At 46.1% G+C, this 24088-nt stretch overlaps 2 protein-coding genes across 6 annotated transcripts in view; both read left to right on the plus strand.

Annotated features, from left to right (window-relative positions):
- RNF19B (ring finger protein 19B) overlaps positions 1–10225 on the plus strand; it is a 31616-nt gene extending 21391 nt beyond the window's left edge. The window contains exons 3-9 of one of the 2 annotated variants that reach the window (XM_083369271.1): positions 260–404; positions 727–889; positions 1269–1383; positions 6724–6864; positions 7326–7533; positions 8215–8346; positions 9499–10225. In XM_083369271.1, the coding sequence (XP_083225397.1) occupies positions 260–404; positions 727–889; positions 1269–1383; positions 6724–6864; positions 7326–7533; positions 8215–8346; positions 9499–9958 (1364 nt within the window). In that variant the 3' untranslated portion in view covers positions 9959–10225. The remainder of the gene's footprint in view (positions 1–259; positions 405–726; positions 890–1268; positions 1384–6723; positions 6865–7325; positions 7534–8214; positions 8347–9498) is intronic. The other variant, XM_083369272.1, reaches the window with a different exon arrangement.
- Positions 10226–13185: 2960 nt separating this feature from the next.
- On the plus strand, positions 13186–22371 carry TMEM54 (transmembrane protein 54). Of its 4 annotated transcripts, none has more exons than XM_083368979.1 (6): positions 13186–13280; positions 16869–17062; positions 17670–17729; positions 20125–20313; positions 20705–20839; positions 21321–22371. In XM_083368979.1, exons 2-6 carry the CDS (start codon positions 16871–16873, stop codon positions 21411–21413), a joined length of 669 nt encoding a protein of 222 aa, XP_083225105.1. In that variant the 5' UTR covers positions 13186–13280; positions 16869–16870; the 3' UTR covers positions 21414–22371. The 4 variants fall into 4 exon arrangements, with proteins under 4 accessions (XP_083225105.1, XP_083225104.1, XP_083225102.1 ...); XM_083368978.1 differs by lacking the exon at positions 13186–13280 and adding an exon at positions 13291–13407; XM_083368976.1 differs by lacking the exon at positions 13186–13280 and adding an exon at positions 13300–13810.
- The last annotated feature ends 1717 nt before the right edge of the window (positions 22372–24088 follow it).

The following is a 24088-nucleotide window of genomic DNA, read 5'->3' on the forward strand; positions in this document are numbered from 1 at the left end:
GTCAAGTGTATCAGAAGCACCAGGACTGTCTTTTAATGACTAAGGCTTGATGCTCAGTACAGTCAGATTCAGAGTTTGGGGCTTTCAGACGATGCAAGCTTGACTTGTCTGTTCAGAACGGGGTGGGCCAGAAAAAGTAAAGGCCCAAGGATTCATTTTCTTTCTTAAAACAAAACAGCAGATTATTTTTTGGTTCCTTACTGGAATCTCTTTAACACGCAGAGTTAAGAAGCTGACTAGTTTTCCTTTCACGTTGCAGCCGATGACATCAAGCCATGTCCACGCTGCAGTGCCTACATCATCAAAATGAACGACGGCAGCTGCAATCACATGACCTGCGCTGTGTGTGGCTGTGAGTTCTGTTGGCTGTGCATGAAGGAAATTTCCGATTTGCATTACCTCAGGTAATTTGGTTGGAGAGCGTGTTGTTTTGTTTCGCCGGCTGATACTTGCTTTTGCCTTTTTGTCTCCCCAAAACCTGCAGCTGTGAAATCACACCGTTGGCATTGTTCTGAGTACAGCAAAGTGATCCCAAAGGTTGCATTCTTTCATCCAGAAATTAAAACTTTGGGAGACAACAATGCTGGGACAGGGAGCAATTCCGACTGAGGAGCTACTTGGTTCCTCTGAACATTCTTTCAGTCCTTTGGGGAAATAGATTTGATAGAACACTCGTAGCATATGTGTGACTCTACATACCTAAATTCTCTGCAAAATCTCTTGCAGTCCTTCTGGTTGTACCTTCTGGGGCAAAAAGCCATGGAGCCGTAAGAAGAAGATCCTGTGGCAACTAGGAACACTGATTGGTGCCCCCGTGGGGATTTCCCTGATTGCTGGCATTGCGATTCCAGCCATGGTCATTGGAATCCCTGTTTACGTTGGGAGGAAGGTAAGCGGAGGCATTCTATAAGTCTTACAGATTGTATCTTAGGAAAAGGAATACGGTGCTCAGCTTTTAGAGAATGTTTCATGTTCAAAGAAAAGGTGCCATATGAAAACACAACATCTGGGGCAGGAATTAACTTAATTCCATATACATTTCCTTAATGATTAAAAAGGAACATTGCTGCAAATTTTTGTGATACTATTGTTTGCTGCTTTGGATACAGTGACATTTTGATCTCTTCTGGGTACTTCAGCCTTTTTTCTTTTTCTAGAGATAGCGCATGTATCTTCAGTTCATCAGGAGTATTATATAAACAGCATCTCTATACTGATAATCTTTTCCAGGTTTAATTCTTACTTATTCTTGATTGTTTATGCACCAGATTCACAGCAGATACGAGGGAAGGAAGACCTCCAAACACAAGAGGAATTTAGCTATCACAGGTGGAGTAACCTTGTCTGTGATTGCATCCCCTGTCATTGCTGCGGTCAGTGTTGGTAAGATAGATTTTTCTTCTCAACTATGTGCTAGTGTGCTTGGGCTATTACTTTGCTCTGACTGTGATCCCTGTGCCAGCATAGAAGTTCTGGATCTGAATTACAAGACAAGCCTATTTAAAATTCAGATGCAATTCTGCAATTGCAGGACTTCATACAACTTAAAAGGGGTTTTCATGTTTTTCTGGTAGAAGAATTACCCTATTCGTGCATACATTCCTAGTCAGGGCATCTGACTCTTTAAGGGGCCATCCCTGAGAATTTCATTAGCCAAGTCAGAGGAGCATTCCTGTTGAGTTTTCCCCATTTTTTGATAATTCAGATAACTTTTGTTCAATTTAATCAGAAGAAATTATAGTGGGATTACACTGGTTGGTAGGGAATATGTTTAAAGTGCTACAGAGTTTTGTGCAGGATGAGTGCAATTGCTACTGTATTTGCTTGAGAAAAGGAGCTGTGAAGTTCCCCTATTGTCAGTTATTTTGGTAAGTCACACTCCTTGTTTTGGAGAACACTCGCCTTCTCTTTGGTAAGATTTCAGTAGGGGTTCAGCCAGGACCCCTTTGGCCTCTTCCCTCCAACTGCACCATCTCCAGATTCTGCTTCACCCTTTTGTGACAATTTCTTTGGGCCTGCTGAGAATTTTTCCTGCTTCTGCTGCTGTTTTTTGTGCCTGCCCATCGGGGCCAGGTGTCAAAAGCGCGTCACTGCTCTGGTGTGCCGTACCTGAGCATACCCCTCTCCATATTAGGGAGAGCCACAGTGGACAAAGCAGTCACCTCTCTGAGTGGGCAGAACTTGGTATTGTAAATTAATGGCTGGGGATGTGTATTAAGCCTAAAAAGAGGCCTAGATTATTTGAAAGAACTGCCAAGAAATGGACAAGTGTGTGTTTCCCAAACAACAAAAGGAGGTTCTGGAACTGTGTGCGCTTCATGGCCTGGCGCTGGCGACTCCTTATCTAGTCCAGGGCTTTTCAACCTTTTCACCCATTGTACCACTTTTAAGATATGGCAACATCCGAGTACCACCAGTCGCCTAGCGAGGTGTCAAAAACCTGATGACCCAAAAAAAGGGGGGAAAAAAGTGATGAAGTACAGGTAGTCCTTGACTTACAACAGTTCACTTAGTGACTGTTTGAAGTTACAATGGCATTGAAAAAAGTGGCCCCCAAGCTACAGCCGAGCCAGACAACTGCCTTCTGGGCTCAGAAGTGTTAGGATTAGTGCCGAGCTCCAGCTGGAGCCTGGCGCTGATCCTGGTGCTTCCGCTGAGCCCTGACAGCCCTGCAGCTCCAGCCATCTCTCGCTCGGGCTTGTGCGGTGCCGCCACCAGTTCAGCATATTCCCCTCCCCCGCTACCAGTTTTCTAGGATGGTCACTTACCACCTGCCAGGTGCCAATATACCACAAGTGGTAACCCGTACCACTGGTTGAAAAGCCCTGATCTAGGCAAGCCTGAAGAGCAACCTTGAGAAATGTGACAAGGAAAGTTCCAAGGAGGAATTTTGCCATGTTTGGCCTTTGCCTCAGTCAACCTCCCACTCAAAACTCATTGCAGATTTTCTTTAGCTGCTTGTTGTTCCATGTAAGCAAGCTGCACCTTTATCTTTGTCAGCCTTCTTGGATAAGATGGACTAATCCTGCTTTACTGTAAGGCTACATTAATAGAATCTTGTACTGTAAGTCTGAAAGGACAAACTTCTCGCCTTCCACTTTTAACTATTTGCTCCATCCTTCTTTTCTTTTTCTCCTTTATGAAAAATGCTGCCATCTTAAAAGGAGAGCCCTAAAAAAGTGCTAAAATAGACAAAACCTTTCTGTCATTGGGAGACACTAGTCTAGTGTTTACTTCTCCAAAACACTTAATTTCTTTTTCCCACAGAAAGTCTAAGATCCTAAAATGCAGCAGCAGCTCAGAATTTAAAGTATTCCACATTCTGCATTTGGCTGCGAAATCATGCTTGCACAAAATCTCTTTTTCTGAAGTTGAAAACTAATATAAATAATTAAAGGATATGATCAAATTCACAATTTAAAAGTTTATTAAACTATGACTGGTATTATTGGATTTTTATATATTGTTTTGACTTGATTTAATAAATTGTTTTCTGTTTGACCAAAGTAGTTTAGAAAGAGGCAGTTTATAACTATTTTATAATGTCATAAGCTATAGATTAAATTATATATTAAAGTTCAGTTTTTCTTTCAATTTGATAGCATGTCATATTTTCTGTGAACATGGGAGTGGACAGAATTAAACCAGCCTCTCTGGCTTAATGTACTGATTTAAAAAAGGAAGGAATTACAGCAGGGGTCTTCAAACTTGGCCCTTTTATGACTTGTGGACTTCAACTCCAGGCATGCTGGCTGAGGAATTCTGGGAGTTGAAGTCCACAAGTCATAAAAGGGCCCAGTTTGAAGACCCTGGAATTACAGGAACTGGAAGAGTAGCAGCTTTTGAAACCAGTTCATTCAATCTAAAAACACGCCAAAGTAAAAAAAAAAACTTGGCATGGCTATGATCAAAAGAGAAAGTCTAGTTGCCAGAACAAAACATCAAAAGTCTGAAATTGGTACCAGCAATAAACAGCTAACAGGAAGCAGCAGAGTCATCGCTGCTTGGAAGGCAGATGACCGGCAGAGCCTTTTTACTTTTGCCATGTAACCCTCTCCCCCCACCCCAAACCAGGCAGATCTGCCGACCTGTGAGGACTAACCCACAGCTGTTTTTGTGGCTGGGAGCGTGAGGCTTCCCCACAACCCCTTCCAGATTAGGGAGCCTCTTTCCAGAAACACCTGGCCGTCCGCAGGCATTCTTCGTGCGGAGTCAGCGGAGGCACTGGTGAAGTAGCCAAGGTTCTGGTTAGTTGGAACATCTCATTTTTGAAGTAAATTTTGTTTTAATTTTCATTTTGGTTATTTTCAGTTGGCTTTGTGTTTATTTAAAAATAATATGGGAATAAAAGTTACTTGACTTAAATATTCTTTCTAAACAGTGGGTAATAATGATAGCATTAATAGTTTCATAATTAAAAGTCAGTATTTGTTTTAAAAAGTGGCAAATTCTGCCTACCTTAAAATTGTAACTAGATTTCTTCTAGTAGTACTTTTGTTAAGAATAAATATAATTTATGAAGACATGGTATTTGCACATGGATGATTCTTAAAGATTCCTGTTTTTTGGAAACAATATAACAGATTATATTGAGTATACTAACATATACTTATTTAAATAACTATAACATATAAACTTAACTGCATTATTAGCAATTTTGCAGCATGCGAAAAAGGAGTAAGTAAACCAAAGAAATTAAAGGTGAGATAAGCAAAGAAAATGAAATACAGTTTTATTTATTTTATTTTATTATTTTATTTTATTTTATTATTATTTTATTTTATTTTATTTTATTTTATTTTTTTATTTTATTTTATTTTATTTTATTATTATTTTATTTTATTTTATTTTATTTTTATCCTGCCCATTTCACATACATTGGCTCTTGGGTGGCTTACAATATAATAAAAAGTACTAGAAAATAATTATAATTAGAAAAATTGAATAGAGAAGTTAAAAACCAATTCTTAAAATTAATTTGCCCCAACAAAATACACTATGCCTTTATTTCCTTACAAACCACCCTTGTTTCCATGCACCACTTCATATGTTGCCTTTTGAACGTGTTCTTTTTTTTCCAATTTTTTTTTCTCATCCTTGGTTTGTGCAGTGGTTGTTACCTTACGTGTATTTTTTTCTCATTCTCACAACCTTTTTCCCTTTATTCTGCCATGCATAAATGATACTAGCAGGGCATAATTATTCTCGGATCTAAGTTTCAATGTTACTGGAATCATTCCCCCTCCAGAGGTTTTAATGAATAAATAAAATCTATTAGCAGAAAAAAAGGGCAACAAATAGAAAAATGCAAAACTGTTCAACAGTCAAATGAGCTGTGTGGTTTAAGGAAGGCAGGTGGGACCAACGCACACTTCTTGTGTAACTGAGCGAATGGTGGTGTGGAGCCGCCTGGCTCTGTCCCGTCTACATGCCTAGCACATAGCTGTCATTTGTGGGTTGAGTGGTTAGCTTGCTGTCCAAATGCAGGACGCTCCATAAATAAACCTGTTATAACTGATAGGGGTTTTTTTGAGTATAGAGCAAATATGGAGGTCTTATGTTGCAAAAGGGATCCGGTTTTGATCCAGTGTTTGAAACACTGCGTTTATCTGTAGGCTCTGATTCTTTTCTCATTCCAGTGCATTGAGACCTTGGAGTTTTTAGACACATGAAGTGTTGGTCTTTAGGCTCTGAAATTGATCCAAATCATTCTTTTCATGTGCTCTAGACAGCCAAGATCTGTGATACCACTTAACATACTTTTTTGCTGTTGTTATTCAAGACTAGCCTATTATAAACAAAGTTATACTTTAAGGTTGTTTCCAACATTCTCCTTAATTTCCTATCATTATCACATAAGTGAGGGTGTTTCCTGAAATTCAGTTTTTTATAAATTGAGACTTTACATTCTGTTTGCAAACAGCCAATGATTTTTTTTCAAGGATAGTGACATCATGCTTTTTACTACCAAAGCAATCCACCTCCATATGTAAATACTGAGGAATCTCCTATTTGAGGCTCTCTTGGTCTCCTAAGGCAGCGTTTCCCAACCTTTCTGGTTTGGCCCCCAAGGAAGAGGGGATGGTTTGTGTCAGGGGCAGGGGCTGCGCATGCTCCCATACCAGCCTGTCACGCATGTGGCCCGATTGCAAATAGGCCCCAGCCCACATGTTGGAGACCCTTGTTCTAAGGGTTTAGTGCTGCAAAAAGCCTCTTGTTCAAGTTCAAGCCAGTTGGAGTACCATATTTAGACAGGAACAGGTGACTGAACATTACCGCTGTTTGTCAAGTAGCCCCCAGTGCAGGTATTCCACCCCACCCTTTCCCACCATTGGTGTCTATAATCTAGTTATGGACACATCCCAACTGGCAAGAAAGCTCAGGGGCCTTAAGCCTTTAGGACAGGCTGGCAATGCTCTGTGTGGGAAAGCAGAGACAAACACACATTTAGCAGCAAAAAAGCCTCTCTCCCATTTTAAGATAGTAAGATAGTGTATACGATAGTACTTGCACCACCAGGGGTTAAGATAGGGCAATGCATTTGCAACATTACAGAATTGGATTGCAGTCTGCAGTCCTCAGTCCCATTGGTCCAGGTTCAGAGATGGAATGCCTTCTGTGAAGAATTGGTATCAATTGCTGAGCTGCACGACTTTGGATGGAAAAGCCTTTTCTTTCCTGTAGGAGTCTGGCTGTTTACTGACAGGCATCCTTTCTTCCTAGGTATTGGTGTCCCTATCATGTTGGCCTACGTGTATGGAGTAGTCCCCATTTCTTTGTGCCGAGGAGGAGGTTGTGGTGTCAGCACAGCCAATGGAAAAGGGGTTAAAATTGAGTTCGATGAAGATGATGGGCCAATTACAGGTAAAGAAGTAGCCCACTGTGGTCATAGTCTTGGGGGGAGGGTACTCGGGAATAAGGAGGGCAGTACTGGACAGTCTGGAGGGGTGAGGGCATTCTTACACAATAAATTTGTAAAGACAAGTTTGTTTATCATTCCCCCACCAAAATATTTCTAAATTGTGCAAATGCTCTTCAATATTTATTTATCTACTTGATTTATGTAATCACCCATCTAACTTTTATGTGGCTCTAGACTGCTTTACAATAAAACAAAGAAAACAACATGGGTCCAGTCTAATCCATCGTCCATAGAGCCAGGAAACAGGCTCTAAGGCCTTCCCCCCCCCAGGGCCCCAGCCTCAAGCACAAAGCCAGTATTTACTTCTTGGGGGGCAATTCCACCTGGTTCCTCTGTTACAATAAGGGGGCTTCTGGCTAATCGCCTTCAGTTTTGTGCTGCTTCACATTCTTCTCCTTCTTAGTGGCAGATGCTTGGAGGGCACTCAAGAACCCCAGCATTGGTGAGAGCAGCATTGAAGGGCTGACAAGTGTTTTGAGCACCAGTGGAAGCCCCACCGATGGGCTGAGCGTCATGCAGGGCAACTACAGCGAAACAGCCAGCTTTGCTGCGCTCTCAGGAGGCACTCTAAGTGGTGGAGTCCTGTTAGGAGGGAAAGGAAAATACAGCCGGTAAATATTCACGCTTGCTGGAAAGAGAGAGAGAGAGAGAGAGAGAGAGAGAGAGTCAGACAGACAGACAGACAGACAGACAGACACACACACACACACACACACACACACAGAGAGAGAGAGAGAGAGAGAGAGAGAGAGAGAGAGAGAGAGAATGTATGTATGTGTTGTAGGAATCTGGGACCACATACAGGTGGAAAATACGACTGATTCTGTTGTACAGCGCCCAACTTAACTAGACCATGATATAATGGCCATAAATAGCAATGAATTGGCTACTTTTCTGAGACCTAGAAGGCTTTTGCAGTTTACCATTAATTTGGTTCAGGGGCGAGAGAACTGGACTTGAACCAAATGTTCATGACCATTTTTTTCTCTGCTCCCAAGTGAAATGCAGACTCTCCTGAAAAGTGTGAGCACTGGAGAAATTGTCTGTAGAGTGTTGAGCAAAGTGAGCTGCGTGGGGGGAGAGAGAGAGTGGCAGGCCCAGGTAGGATGTTGCTTCTTAGGATGAAAGAAGTAAAGCCAGAGTTCATCCAAATGGATAATGGGAACAGAAGAATCCTAAAACCGAACTATGTGACATTCAGTTCTTGTGGAAGTCTCCACTTGAACCGCACTGGGCTTCAGTTGGGTGGGTCTGGGGAAACATCCTTACGCCAATTCCTTTCTCTTGGTCAGGCTGGAAGTGCAGGCTGATGTGCAGAAAGAGATCTTTCCAAAGGATTCCGTCAGCCTCGGAGCCATCAGTGACAATGCGAGCACGCGAGCCATGGCAGGCTCCATCATCAGTTCCTACAATCCCCAAGACAGGTGAGCCAGTCTAGCTAATAGTGCAGGGAGATAAAAATCTCTCTTCTTCAGAGAGAGCTTTTATACAACTTAGCTTTGTCAAAAAAGACATTCTTGTTTTTGCTATGTGTGGCTAGAAAACAAATGCGGATTCTGTAGAACAGCTGAATCAGAACCTAGATGGCTTCCATTGTTCATGGTGTCAAGTGGGCCGCTTCTGGACCATGCAAGTAGAATTGCGTGGATTTATTTCCCTGTGTGATGAAAACTGAAAGTGGATGCAGATCAGCAAGAAGGCACAGAAACATTTCTGGTATCAATGCAAAATGTGTGCATATTGTATGTTTTGCCTCAGTAGCATCAGGTTCTGTGCCAGACGATGATAATCTCACATTTGTTGCATTAAACTAAGGTTCGTGTTTTCAAGATTCCTAAATTCTGCAAGTCAATTAAAATTGGGGAAAGCTTCCTAAAACTATGTGATGGTTCACACGCTGGTGTATATTTTATTATTCTGTACTTTGGGCAAAATCTTATAAAAAATAGCTTAATTTGAATGAGCCATTCAGCTGCAAGACTTCCTGTAGTAGGAAGGGCTGTGCATAGAGGGGAAGTGAACTCTATAGGTGGGTTGTTCTCCCTTCCCATTGGGTGGTGGCCATGCCTGAAAGTGTGGAATATGCAGAGCAGCCAATAACTCCAGCCTAGTAAGGAGGGAGGGAGGGAGGGATTTGGTTTGATGCCTCAGCTAGTGTTGGTGGATAGCAGATAAAAGGGTGTTTTGGCAGTTCTTTTGTATCTCTAATTATTTTCCTTGAAAAATGTGCATGTATATGTATAATGGAAATGGCAGGTTGGTCATGACCTCTTTGCTCCCCAAACAGAATATGGAAAGAGCTGCCCTCGCTTTGAAAGCTACAGTGCCAGAGGAAAGGGGAACCCACCGTGCGTGTTCCTACTAAATTAGCTTTCCATGCCTCGGGAGGCTTTGATAGAGGGAGGCGGCCAATGTGCACTGCTCCCATAACACATTTTTTTGGGGGGGGGGCTACACTCATTCCTGCCTACTTCCTGCCTGTCCTCAGATTAGTATCTGTGTACAGACAAGTCAATCTTGCAATTTATTAACCTTGTTTGTAACATGGAGCTTCACGTGGTGCACTTTTCCCACAGAGAGTGCAACAACATGGAAATCCAGGTGGACATAGAGACTAAGCCCAGCCATTATCAGCTTGTTAGTGGAAGCAGCACTGAGGATTCCCTCCATGTCCCAACCCAAATGGCAGAAAACGAGGAGGAGGAGGAGGAGGAGGAAGAAGAGGAAGAGGAGCAATTATGCAACCACCAAAGCTGTGAACAGAAGGACTGTGTGGCCAGCAAAACCTGGGACATCACTCTGGCACAGCCCGAAAGCATCCGCAGCGACCTGGAGAGCTCGGACAGCCAGTCAGATGATGTGCCTGACATCCCCCTGGATGACTGCGACCCCCCCTTTCTCCAGACTGCTGCCTGCCTCCACCCCCCCAGTGCCAGAGGGGCTGGGAGCCCAAGTGCCCGCATCGGCCTCTGTGCCCAAGCAGATGGACATCGGCCGGAGGAGAGAACGCTGGAGTGCCTTGAGGCCCGAGGGTGAAGCCCCTCCCCCCTCCCCCCCCCCCCCCCCCGGCTTTTGCTCCTGGTTCCCTGGGCGACTGCCCTGATCTGGACTCTGGGACATGGCTTTTCTTACATGAGGATAAAATCTCGGTTTTCTTTTTTTTTATTTATTGATTTAAGCGCTTGGTGATGCTCAGTGAGTTGTGTAAGAGTGTACATAAATGTGTGCGTGTGCATTGTATGTTTGCCAAACACACACCTAAAGAATGCCTTTAATAAATATTCCTGTTCCATTCTCATTGGATCCTGTTTGCCCAGTGAATTTGTCTGGATTTTCTGTTAGACATTTCTTTGCTCCTGAAGCTCTTCCCCCCCCCCCCATCAAAACATGTATATTTGCTGCCCCCTAGAGGACTTTGCTCCCTTTAGTCCAGGGGTGTCAAACTCAATTTCATGGAGGGCCGCATCAGCATTGCGGTTGCCCTCAGGGGGCCAGGTGGGCGTGGCCAGGGTGGGCGTGGCCTACTGGGTGGGCGTGGCTAGAGAGTAAGGAAGGCCTACTGAGTGGGCGTGGCCAGCTCTACATCGTTGGCATGAAGGGAGCCTATGGGGGCCTGGGCAGGAGTGGGACAGATCTGAGGGTCTCTGGCAGAAGGAGGGTCTCTGGGCCAGGGCCAAGGCAGTGGGGGCCGTTCCCCCACTGTTTCCAGGATGGCTTCGCGGGCCGCATGAAACCACTTCACGGGCCGGCTCCGGCTCCCGGGCCTTGTGTTTGACATGCCTGCTTTAGTCTGTTGCCTTCTTTGGGCAGGTATCCAACCCCCGACGCTGGGTTGGAGCAAGCGTCCTGGGGTCTCTCGAGTTTGGAAGTACTAATACTTCACATGATTTTGATTCTATGCCTCTTGTTTATACAACCCAGGATTGTATTAGCTTTTGGGGCTGCTGCTGCAACTACTGGCTGATTTTAAGTGTTTGTCCTCTCCCAGTTACTGTTTTTGATCCATATAGTTGCTGTGTTCGCCCAAATCAGTAATACCTATGAAGAGAGGCACACCACATTCTAAGACAAAAGCTGGGATTCAGTAAGCTAAACTGCAAATATTTTAACCTCATTTTACCCTAACCTGGTAAGCTGTATGAATTCAGCCATAAGTAATACAAATATTTAAAATACATGTTTCTGGTTTTCAGCCGTAGAAAGAAAGAATACTTAAATGCAAGAAGGGAAAAGATTTATATTACGGAGCTGTCATATAATGACGGTGCTTTTGAGTTTCCGCTTCTTTTTAAATAATTTTTGGTCCATCCAAAAAGGGTAGGAATATGGAACAAGGAATAGGTCCTTTGCTTTTTAACCCCTGGGTACTGTTAAATAGCATAAAGTAAATGTTTGTTAGAAAGAGCAAAGAATGGAGAGAGGGTGTAATACTTTAGCAGGCTTTGCATATATTACAAGTTTGAATGTTGAAAACCTTTGCCAGTTGCATGCTAGCATCTAACTGCAGGGAGATTTCAAAACCTTAATATTCCCATCTCAATAAAGGAGATTAATAGCTCAGGTTTGAACTGTGAGGTTCTTGATACTCTCTGAATTTGACAGCTTCCTTGAAGAAGTCTCATTAGATAACATCATCAATGCTGATGAAGCTCAGAGAGCACCAAGGACCTCACTCCCATCACACCCCAAAGCGGCACCAAGTCATTGGCTCTGAGCCCAAAGGCCCCAAGGCTGCGGACCCCTGCTCACAGCAAGAATCCAGCATTTGGACTCCTCCAGGAAAGGGGAGCTAACCGTGACCATCATTCTCTCTGCTAGGCTGCTTTAGGGAGCTTTTCCTTCAGAATCTCTTTCTGCTAGCTTAAATTCATTACTCTGTGGTTCCATTCCAGAATGAAGAGACCAGATCCCTTTTGCTAGCTTCTCCTGCCATGAAATCATTACTGTTCCACATTCTTGAACCCCAAGAGGAATATTTGATTGCCCTTGGCTTTATAGTCCCTTAAAACTGAGCCTTCCAACGTCATCCCATTGATTAATATCCTGTGCCTTCCTCCTGGCTCTGAAGGAGAAAGTGTTCAGGGAGAGAAACTATGGGTTTCCCGGAAGAAACTGCAGAAAGTTTGTCTCCCAAGCCATGCTGGGATAATTAAATTTCTTCCCCCATTCTCTTTTCAGGGCAAAGATCTGCCCTTGCCTTCTGGCTCAAAAATAAAACCAGTTGCTTCTGGACAAGACACCACTGGGAAAACCCAGCACGGCAAAATAGGCTGGGAATTTAAGAAAAAATTGGAAGAAGACAAACATTTGCGTATTGACATGAAAATTACATGGGGATGACCCTGAAGCTCAAGGGAGATCTTACTTTGAAAGAAAAGTACCCGTGGATGTTTTATAGGCAGGTCAAATTCTCTCTCTCTCTCCTCTCGTCTGTCTCTCTCCTTTATTTTTATTTTTTTTATTTGCCTGAAATGGTATAGGGTTTCCTGCCTGAGCAGGGGGTTGGACTAGATGACCTCCAAGGTCCCTTCCAACTTTATATTATTATTATTATTATTAAACAAGACATAAAGCACTATAAAAAGGCCTGCAGAATGGCATAGCAAACAAAAATCAGGAACAGCAATAAAGTAGAAATAACTCCAGTATAAAATACCAACAGATGTTCTCAACAATCTTAATGGGACGTTTAGAGTTCAAAGTGGGCCTTCCTCCACAGCTGGATGCCATGGCTGTCTGCCTACCCGGGTGCCCGTACCTCTGTCTGGATTTCTCCAGTCTTTGGCTCCTTCTCTTAAACTAGATGGCACCAACCAAGCATGGCTAACTTCTGAAAGCTATGCACGGTGAGACCTTGAAAGAATTTGGATGGGACACCACCAGGTGACTCCAGGACCAGGAGCCAGATTCTAGAAAGATGCACTACTGGCCCAAAACCTGCAGTGGAGAATCAGCAAAAAGGAAAGTAGCCTTTTTCAGGCTTCCTATCTAACCCTGTGGTACCATCTTATACCCACGTTGCTCAGTTTTGGCAACTTTTAAGATGTGGGGCCTTCAAATCCCAGAATTCCCCAGCTAGCAAGGTTGAAATCTTCATAGCTTAAAATTGCCAGGGTTGAGAAATGCTGGCTTACGCCGACTGCTTTCACACAGCCCATTAAGCCAAAAAAAAGCCAAGACCCGCCAGAGGGCTGGTTTGAACCCAGCCGTCCCGGGTCCTACGCGCGAAGCTGCCTTCCCCGCCTGAACCCCAAACCCGCTCCCAGGCCAACCGGCAGGGCCGCTCCGCTTCCCCCGGGGCCCGCCCAGCGCGGCGGCGGCGGCGGCAGGGAGGGGCCGGGCCGGGTGGGGCCGGCAGGTGAGTCACGTCTCCCGCTGGCGGAGGCCGAAGGTGGAGCCGGGCCTTTGTTCGGGGCCTTCGGCCGCAGAGGAAGGGCCGACCTCCCGGCGTCGGGACGAAGGGCCGGAGCAGGGGAGCCGACCAGGTCCCGGAGCGCTGCGGGGCCGCAGCAGGTAGCCGGTAGAGGCGCGCCGCTCTCGGCGCTCCTGCAGCTGCGACGCCGCGGCCAGGCGGCACTTGAGTCGGCGACGGCCGGGCGGGGATGCGCTGAGCCCGGCACGGCGCCCTGTGCCGCCGCCTGGGTGAGCGGAGGCCGCGCGGCGCCCCGCCGTTCTTCCGCCAGCCGGCTCCCGGCCCCGCGGCGTGGTGGGCTGCCGGGACCGCGGCCGAGGAGGAAGGGGCCTGGGGCCTGGCGGACCCCTCTTTCTCCTCCGTGCCCCCGTCCCCCGGCGGCAGAGCCTCGGAGGCTGCGAGTCGAGGCGTCGCGTCCAGCGTTCAACTGCAAGGGGATCGGAAGTCAGATTTAGGTTTATTCACGCAACAACGAGGTACATCGACCTGCAGAGCGTGTCTGCCTTTTACCACATTAGGAATTTGAATGTTTCCGCTATACATTTAGCTGGTTTTAAATTTTTAATTGGGAGATCATGCAGAGCGTGGGGACAAATGTAAGCACTGCAATTAATATGAAAATTAGTTTTCTTATGCATTAAATCCCAGCAAAGTGTTGGGAGAAAGTGGCTAGCTAACATTAAATGGAAATTTTTGCTCTTTCAAAACAAAATTATCTTTATTTACTGTGATGACTATCACCAAAAAATTCAAACAATCTTTTCCAAATATGATTATTTTTGTTGTAGTTATTTTGTTTAACACTTCCTGGGGGCAATTCTGCTAGAAACAGCATCTCCCTTAAAGGAATTTGCAGGCAGCTCTATGCTTGATTTATTTGGCATAATTCTTTTCAGTCCAATAATGAGAGTTCTGTGGCCAGACTGCAAAACCGTAAATGTAAATGCATCTCTGAATAAATGGGAAGAACATTAATTGAACTAAAATATGGAAAAGTCATGTGCATTTACTAAAAATGATCTAAAATGATCTTTTCCTAATTAGAAAATTTTAAAGGCTGATGAAATTTAAAATCTTGTACAAAATCTTGTACAAAACATGCATTAATGAGGCTTTCTAAATGCCTGTTATGCAAAAACTAAAACCGAGCCCTGCAAGGAGATGGTTCTGGTGGTTTGAAGTCCTGAATGGTTCTTTCCATTCTCTCTCTCTCTTTCTTCCTCTCTCTCCCTCTCCCCTCCCCCTGGCACACACAGTTATTTGCCCCCAAGGAATTTAAACTCAAGTGATCAAAACGGATGGGAATTCAGCTGCCCAACCAGATTTTAGAGAAGCCTCCAAGCAGCCCCACCCCCACTCCCCACCCCCCACTTCACACCTTGAAGGTTGTGTAGTTTTATGGGATGTTCTGGCCTGATTCACTCTGCTATTTAAGCAATGGTTAATCTTTAAAGGAAGCCCCTGGTTCTTTTCCAAAGGAAATACTATGTTATAGACTTCCTTATGGCCTCTGCCTCAACCTGCCGGAGATAAGTTGGCTGGGGAGCAACTGCCCATCCCTGCTGTGGCCCTGGCACCACTTCCCCAGTGTTGCCGTGGAAGAGATCCTGCATGGCAGTGGAATAAGCCTGTGGCACAGCCAGGGTGGCATTTCGAGGAGCTCCTGCTGCTTCTGCTACCTACGCCAAAGTCTCCAATGACTGTTCCCAAGCCCTGCCCCACCCCCACTTCTTGGGCCTTGCACCACAGACCCCCCCCCCCAAGTTCTGTGTTCCTTCTGGAGAAGGAAGAAGATGGTGCTTCTTTCTTCTCCAGACAAGAGCAGCCAGGTGAAAACTCACAAAAATTAATTAAAAACTATAAACCAAGATAAAGAGATAGGGAAAGGACTCAACAGAAGGGTTGATCTGGTGTAGGAGTGGAGAACCTGTTGCCTTTAGATGTTCTGAACTTCATCTCCCTCCATTCCTACCTGTTTGCCAACAGACTGGGGTGATGGGAACTGCAGTTCAGACCTTACCTACCTGAGCAACAGTTGTCCTAAAGCCACCATCTTGAGGTGCTGGTCTTCGTTGGGCTTGCAGGTGTTTTTCCGTCAGGATGTTTGAAGCAGCTTAGAGGAAGATTCCAGCTTTCTAGTGTCAGACCCCTGGGGAGACCAAACCAGAAAGTCATCTCCACAGGAAAGCTAGATCAAGATAATATAAATCATAATAACAGAATTTTGCAAGTCTTCTTCTCCCCTCTAGTAAATTAGGAAGGCCTTTGCCTTTTGACTATTATCTTGCTTTCCAGGATTTCTTTAATTCTTTATTGTTTCTTTGCCTAGATGACGCTTCTTGCATATTTCTGTCAGGGAACAGCTTCTCTGCTCTGCACCTCTAGCTGCATGAGAGCATTTGCAATAGCGTGCTTTTTAAAGCTTACCCTAAATTGCATTTGCAGACTTTTTTTTTTGCTTTAATCAATCTAAAACGGGTTTTCAGACTTGGCCCTTTTATGACTTGTGGACTTCAACTCCCAGAACTCCTCAGCCAGCGTGCCAAGTTTGAAGACCTCTGGTCTAAAACATTTGATGTTCCCTGAAATTTGGCCAAATCATCTATAAATAAGCTGAGAAGAGCAGTCCTAGTATAAATTGTTAGGAAAAAAACCATCTGGAGAGACTCCATTATAAGAAGCGCCCGTTATTACTGTTCTCTGCACCTTTATTGACCTCTTGGAAGACCACCTAGCTCACAGGTCTGCAACCTGAGGCTCCGGAGCCGCATGCGGCTCTTTCGGCCGTCTCCTGCGGCTCCCAGTCCTCTGCCATGTGCACTTCAAAAAAAAAAAAAAGTGCGACTAAAAGTCAACCAATCAATTCAAATATGCAGGGTAGGTGCATATCTCGCCTTGGTTCCACTCTTCAGTCAAACCCTGTTCTGCGCATGCGCGCATGTACACGCATGTGCACACATTTTTTGCGGCTCCCAGTTTTTCCTTTTATGAGGGAACCGGTTCTGAGTGGCTCTTTCACTGTTTCAGGTTGCTGACTCCTGACCTAGCTTAACCCAGACTGGCTTAATTTGTACAGGAGCCGTTGGGGAGGGTCCCGAAGCCCAAGTAAACTGTGTTCATCAGATGATCTCTGTTGGTAGCTTTGCTCCCCAAGATCTGTAAAATGCCTGTGAGATGTGACTTGCCTCCAAAATATATTCATGTTTCTAACCCTTATGATGACCATCTCAAAGTGAAGTCTGCCTTGTAGCTGAGGTTGCTTCAGAAAAGAGTTAAAGGAGGGGGGGAGAAGGGGGGGTCAGCAAAGCTTTGAGACCTGCGTGCTGAAGGGCACCAGGGGGAGGTCATTCCCAGAGGGATAAGGCTGGCCCCTGCATTAGGATCAGAGGTGCCTGAGCAGGCCTTGCTCTTTCCCAAGAGGCAACGTTTGCTACATAAAACTTCATATTCTGTAGCATGTCTAGTTTTCTCCATTTTCTCCTCCTTTCCTCCGATGTAAAACTGTGTAGTGGAACAAATGCATTTCTTTCTCAGATATGCTTGACACCAGCAGCTCCCAGAAACTCTTGATGAAAACAGGACTCATCCTGATTGTCATTGGTCACCTGAACTTCATTGCGGGAGCCTTGGTCAATGGGACGGTCTTGCGCCACATTGCCAACCCTCAAGATAGTATTTCGCTGCAGTATGCCATCTCCAACATCGTCTTGGCCATCTCGGCCATCTTGGTAGGCTGCCTGCTTTCTGGGATATGGAGGGGTTGGTGGAAGGACCGAGCAGGCCACGTCCCTGCTCGGCTGCCTTACAGAAGCAGACGTGGTGGCGGCAGAACACACCAAAGGCCAGCCCCTCTTTCTCCCAGATGGTGAGGGTCCCCTGGATAAGTTGCCCCCAATCAAAAAAGTCAAATGCAAACAATTCTCACTTTAACTGCCACACAGTATTTTAGAGTCAGAAACAGAGCAAAAATCAGTGGCTGGTTCTGATGGGCACCCACAAAATAAGTGCTGTTTGATCTGTTAATGATAGAGTTGGGAATGGTGCCAAATGTGGTATTAATGTGTTGTGACTGAAGTTGGAATGATTCTGTAGTAACAAAAGGCAAGCATAATTCTAAAGCCATTACCTTGCCAAAGATTTCAAATTCCTTCAAATAATAAAACAACCACTTTAGATCTTGGAATCATCAAAACTAATTCCTGCAAAGCCCCCAGCTGTTCTCTATTTGCTGGAATTTTATCTTGAAGACAACATCTGGAGGGGGGGATTGCATCACGGTACTGTAATCTGCTGGTGCTGTTTGCATGGGGTAATTTCCTGGTTTTCCCTTTACAGACAATATCCTGTGGAATAGCAGCCATTGTGCTTTCCAGATACCTGTCCCAAAAATCACTGGTAAGCAGTCTTGTCCATGCGGCAGTTTGGAGCAGAAATACCTCCAGCCAGAAAATGAGTCAGGTTTCAGGACAAGAATTCCTTAATAGGCTACACCCAACTGTTTGCAGAAACTCTTGCTAAGTCCGTTAGGAAAGAGTGGATTGACCTTGAGCCTCCTCATTTTTTCTTTTTCCCACACCCTCACCACTCCCACCATCTGTTTATCTTCAGGGCCATCAGGATCTTCGCTCCCTGTCTCACCGGGAAGATAAGGTGGAGAGCATGCAATAACGCCATAAAATGATGCTTTAAGCCACACAGGGCAAACAGTAAACAGCTTCCCCAGCTACAGAGAGCATTTTTGCAGTTCCCTTATAAAGTTTTATTGGGAAGGAGCTATAAGTGGCCCTTTGCATGCAGCTCTGCTTGGTTTATTTACTATATTTTGAATTGCCCAGTAATGGGAGTGTTTTAGGCAGACTACAAAACTGTTAATATAAATGCATCTACAAATAGAATAAGAAAAACAATGAACTAAAATATGGAGAAGCCATATGGAAGATGTGCAATTATCTATGCAGATTATTTCCCTAACATGCAAATTCTAATGGCTGCTGTATTAGGAAATTTTGCACAAAATCTTGTCACATATAAAAATGCATTAATTAGACCAGGGCTTTTCAACCTTTTCACCCATTGTAACATCCGAGTACCACCAGTCGCCTAGCAAGGTGTCAAAAACTTGATGACCAAAAAAAAGAGGAAAAAAGTGATGAAGTACAGGTAGTCCTCAACTTACAATGGTTCGCTTAGTGACTGTTCGAAGTTACAATGGCACTGAAAAAAGTGCCCCCCAAGCCACAGCTGAGCAGGACACCTGCCTGCCCGCCCAGCGGCGCTCTTCCTCCTGTCCGAGGTTTTCATTGTTGTGAGCATTTCTGTTGAGGATTGGCAGCGGGGGTGGGGTGGTTGCAGCAGGTTTGGGTCACTTCACATGACCCTGGGACACTGTGACCGTCGTAAATATGAATCAGTTGCCCAGCATCTGAATGTAAATCACAAGACCCTGGAGATGCTGCAACATTCCAGCTGATTGGCGCTTCTTCTGGGCTCAGCAGAAGCGCCAGGATCAGCGCCGAGCTCCAGCTGAGCCCTGACAGCCCTGCAGCTCCAGCCGTCTCTCACTTAAGCTTGTGTGGTGCTGCCATTCCCCTCCCCCCCTACCACTTTTCTAGGATGGTCGTGTACCACCTGCCAGGTGCCAATGTACCACAGGTGGAACCCATACCAGTGGTTGAAAAGCCCTGAATTAGACTATCCAAAATGCAGTTCAATATCCAGCAAACATAAAAATAATCCTGAATGGCTTCCTTCCATCCCTTAAGAATCATTCAGTTTGCCATCCTCCACACTGGAAGAACTTAAGTGCCATTTGTGGCAGGATGATTGCTTGATTAATTAATTACATTTATTATAGCTCCCTGCTCAAAACTTTAGTTTGTTGGGGAAGAATTTCTCCATTCTGTGAACATAAAGTCCATTAGATGTTTCTCAGCCAACATGGGGGATCCTGGGAGTTGAAGTCCACATATCTCAAAGTGTCTAAGGTTGAAAAAAACCTTGCTTTAGGACGTGATTTGGATGTCAATTCCCAGATCTCCTTCCCTCCATTTGTGTTGGACTCCAGTTCCTACAGTTTACAGTCCTATGATTGTTGGAATCTGAATCCAAGACATTTGGGTGGTATCACATGTAGCAACTTTTGAAATTTTCAAATGGCATTCATAATGTTGTTTGATTCTAGTCTAGTAATAGAAAGCCATTTTGCTGGGTTCACCTATTGCTCTATGTTTACTTCAAAACTGATACCCAAATAAATAAACCATATTTAACATGGTATGTTGTGTGTGGTATGAATTTAGAAAGTTGCATTAATTTTGTGAAGTGGCTAAGCTAATTGGCACAAGGCTTGTAACACTGAACCAGAGACGATTCAGGTTTTTGTATGATGAGTGAACCCATCCATTGTCCTTTGTAAACTATGGTCTGTGGCTTATCTTCTTCTCTGAATCCTCCTGCTCCCTATATCTTTTGTGACAGCCCCCGCCCTCTGGAATGCCGCCCCCCCATTGTTCTCCAGAGTATGAAGGTTGGTAGGTTAGATGCTGTGGAGGTTACTGTGGAGTGTCTATGGGTTTGTCCTTGGCAACTGTTAATTATTCTGTTGATAAATTTTCCTATTGTTTTAATGTGCTGATGACTTCCCAGAGTTCCATCTGGGAGATGGGGAAGCATATAAAATCAATGTAAAGAATAACATAAATAATAGATCAATGTGACGCTTAGTGTGTGGAATGGCCTTGCTGGCCCAATGGGGATTGGCTAAGAGCTTCCTGCTTCTCTGTCTTTTCAGGGATGGGCTGTTTTCTCCCTCAGCATCAGCAGCACCCTCCTCTCACTCTTCTGCCTGGTGGGGCTGGCGGTGGCCATCGGCCTGACCTTCGCCAACAAGGGCCAGGCCCTTCTCTCCCTGTGCACCTTTGCTGACATGGAGGTCATTCAGATTGCCCACGAGTGCCCCTTCGACCCCACTCGGATCTACGTAAGTCTGCCCAAAGTACCGGGAGCTGCTGCTGCCAGAAGGGGGCTGTGATGGGGAAGGGGTTCCTCTAGGACAGGGGTAGGCAACCTCGGCTCTTTTATGACTCATGGAGTTCAACTCCCAGAATTCCCGAAAAGAGCCGAGGTTGCCTACCCCTGCTCTAGAACCTGGGGTTCCATCTTCCTGAAGTGGCTTCCAGGCTTTGAGGGTACAGAATATTGGGCTCAGATATCTCCAGCAAATCGACTCATCCTGAAGTATTGGGTTGCTCAGCAGCCTGGATAGGACGGCTCATCCTTGGTGGCTGGAAGTTAGTATGGGCGGGTGGCTTCCTCAGTTGAGGAGCTGCGGTTGGTGAACCTATTTTTGACCTTCCCTTTCCTCTCCTCAGAGTTCTGCCCTGGTCCTCTGGGGGCTCTCCTTTCTCTTGGACTCTGTGGAGATCATCTTCAGCATCCGCTGCTTTCTGATCACTCTCACGGTCCTGAACTTGACGCTTTGTCGCTGGGGGAAGCGCAAGAAAAAGGTAAGTTTTCCTCTTCCCCTGTTCCCCGCAGATCTGGAGGAGGACATTGGGGAAATAGAAGGGAGGTCTACCTAGGGCGCTGGATCTACCCCAGGTCCTTCTCTGTGCTTTGGAGAAAGGCCTACTATACGCCTCCACCCCCTCGTTCCCCTCCACAATACACGGCCGTTGTTCTGCTTCCAAATTACCACATTCTCTTTATGGCTCCTTCATGTTGTGACCCAGAGCAGTCCCTCAGAAGAAAGGAAGGTCTAATGCTGGATTTCTCTGTGGCCCATCCTAGACTGTGAATCTGCAGGATCTGATTATGCATTTATCAAACATTCTGGTTTAGATTTGAGCCTTTGAGGCTTTTGAATGATGTCTTAGTAATCAGCCCAGATTTAAATAATTAGTCGTTTGCAGCTCACTCATCCGTTTGCATCTCATTAAATCTGGTCTTACCAAAAATACCTGGTATCCCTTTTGGCTTGCTTTAAAGGTCTCGCTGAAGTTCATCTCCGCGGAGAGCAGAGACTCCTGCGAGGGACGGGATCTGCTGAGGATGGAGCGCTTGGGCGCTGTGCAGCTGTAGAGGCCAAACTTCTCGCTCAGGAGAGCTGGCAGTCCAAACCCTCACAGGCTCTTCTGTCCCTGGTCAGTTTCACCATCTGACTTCACTGACCGCTGGGAGGGCTGGAGCCAGGAGAAATGGCTGAGCTCTGCTGCTTCTTCTTCCAAGCAATGAACAGCCATTGTGTTTGTGCATTTCTTCTGCTCCTCCTCTGGACGATCTTTCTAGCTTTGACGTCTCAAAAGAGGCTGTGAGCTAACTCTAACCCTCAGAGACAAGCCTTTTTTATTCTGATACACACATGCACGTGTCCCCCCTCCCCCTCGGCGTGTGATGCTCCTAGGATGGGCAGGCCGGAGGTGGCAGCGGGAACATCTAGGCAGAGCCCAGGTGTGCTCTTCGGGGCAGTGAAGCTCTGGGTCATTCTCAGGAGCAAAGCCACCTAGAGTGATGGGAGCCTGATGGCCGGGGAGGCGGGGGTGGGGGGAGGCTCTAGCTGGACTACTCAGAGGAGAGAAAGGACCACCAGGGGTCAACTGGGGCTTTCTCTGACAAGTTGCTTTCAGGAAGTTTGTATTCTGTTATCACAGCTTAAGCAGGGACTGAAATAAAACTATGGAAAATGACCTTTAGACAATTGGTTTGTTGACACAACTGCAAACTTACCCTTACTTTGGTTATATCTGTAAATATGCAAATCTAGGGAAATAATGGATTGGGAGGCAAGGGATCAATCAGCTGCAAAAGAGGCAGACCTTGTGTGGCATCCTGGTGAAGGTGGGGACGTGAGCAGGGAGATGCCACCCCATTTCAGCCCCAGAAGCTCCTGGGAGGGGGCAGGGGGGACGTTGGTCCAGTTCTATACACTCAGCCAACCTACCTCACAGGGTTGTTGTGGGGAGAGCCAGGAGGATGGAGTACTGTTTTCTGCCTTAAACTCCTGGACCAAAGATGGAATAAAAATCTAACAAATTAATTAAAACAATTGGCTGAGATATGGCCCTTCCTTCTCTGCTAGCTTACGAGTTCCTTCTCAGCTTCCCACTTTTGCAGCTTGCAGACATCCCCTCGTTTTAGCCCAGATTCAAAGCTGCCTCTGGCATTGCAGCTCCTAGAATTCTAGTATCCTGGAGAAGCTGCTTTATTCTTCTGCAGGCGCCTTTTCTCGCTTTTCTCATCAACGGCTACATCGCCTCTAGACTGCTCCATAAATGCTGCAATCTGCTTCTCTCCAAACCGTGGCCCTCCGTGTTACAAATCCCATCATCACAGCTGTAGCATGACACTGGTGGTCCAGAGCTCGGGCTGGGTGGGTAATGCGTGGCTGCGGAGGGCCTTTCTGAGCAAGAGAGCTGGCCAGCCACCCCCTCCCTTCTGCCTGATGGGAGGCCTGGACTTTGGTCCTGGGTCCCCTGTCTGCCCAGCCTTGGCTTCAGGGGCCCAAAGCGGAGGGCAGGGCGGCGCTGCTGGGGGGAAACTGAACAGGGCCACTGGCACGCTGCCATCTTTGCACCATCCCCACCCCCAGCCAGAAAAGTCCGCCTGGTTCTTGGGCTTCCTGCGACTAGAAAGTGCTATGGGAAGACTGTGGCCCTTTTTTCATCAGGAGCAAGATTTTCTCACCTGTCCCTGGGCCTGCCTGGACACACAAGCAGGTTTTTATTTTTGTGGGTGGGGCATGTGAAAAGAGGTGAGGCTTTGACTGCATGGCTGCAGCCGCCATCTTAGCTTTTTGACCTCCCTGCCTCACGGGCAGCCTCAGCAGGAAGGCTGTCCATATGGCTGGAGCATGAATGAGGCCCCTTGCTCCCAAGCCCCGGTCACGGATGTACCTCTTGGAACTGTTAGCCCTCAGCCTTGATTCAAATCTTGGCCCACCCTGCAGGGAGGTTGCAAGCAAGAACCAAGAGACGATGCAGATTGAGAGCTCTGGCTGGCTGTGTGAATGTTTACATCCAGCCCAGGAAGCTCACCTTTGCACAACCCTAAGTAGGTGAGAGGAGGGCAAAACCATTTAACCATGGGGGGGAGCAGGAGTTACCACTCAGCAACATCCTGGCTTCTTTGGTCACTCCCAAAATGAGCTGCAATAAATGAGAATTTGGCTCTAATTTGGGAAAGGGGAACACTGGTCAAGGAAGTAGCTTTGAGTGGACATCTGAGCACAAAAGAAATCTGCAGGCTTTTACTCTTTCACGGCTGCATTGGGATTGTTTTATAATGAAAAGCAGGTAAAACGATCAACAAATAATTCTACACATACATTTTTCACATGAAGCTCCGGTTGGCAGCTTCTGCAGGCTGCTCTCTCTCCTCTGTGCTCAGGCACCGCCCCTCGGCTCCCAAAGCTCTCGGTTTTGGGGTGCCGTGTTGCCTGGAGGTGGGGGGGCTGGACTATCAACTGCACCCTCCCCTTGTGCTGCAAACCAGAATCAAAAGGCCTAGCAAGGGGGTCCGATGAGGGCAGGGCAGGAGGTCTGGAGCTATGACTCCTCTCAAGGGGGGTCTGCTTTGGGCTGCTGCATATCAGCTCAGATAGTTTGCATTCAATGGCACTGAATGTAGATCAAAGCTGGGCAGGAACGAAGTGCTTTGGACCCCCGGTGCTTCTCTGCTCCTCGGAAGAAAGGAAGGAGGGCTGCTTTAGCGGAGAGCAGAGAAGAGCAGAAGCAGCACAGGTGCTCAGCCCTGAGGGC

This window comes from Vipera ursinii (genome assembly GCF_947247035.1).
Source record: "Vipera ursinii genome assembly, chromosome: 9".
Taxonomy (NCBI): domain Eukaryota; kingdom Metazoa; phylum Chordata; class Lepidosauria; order Squamata; family Viperidae; genus Vipera; species Vipera ursinii.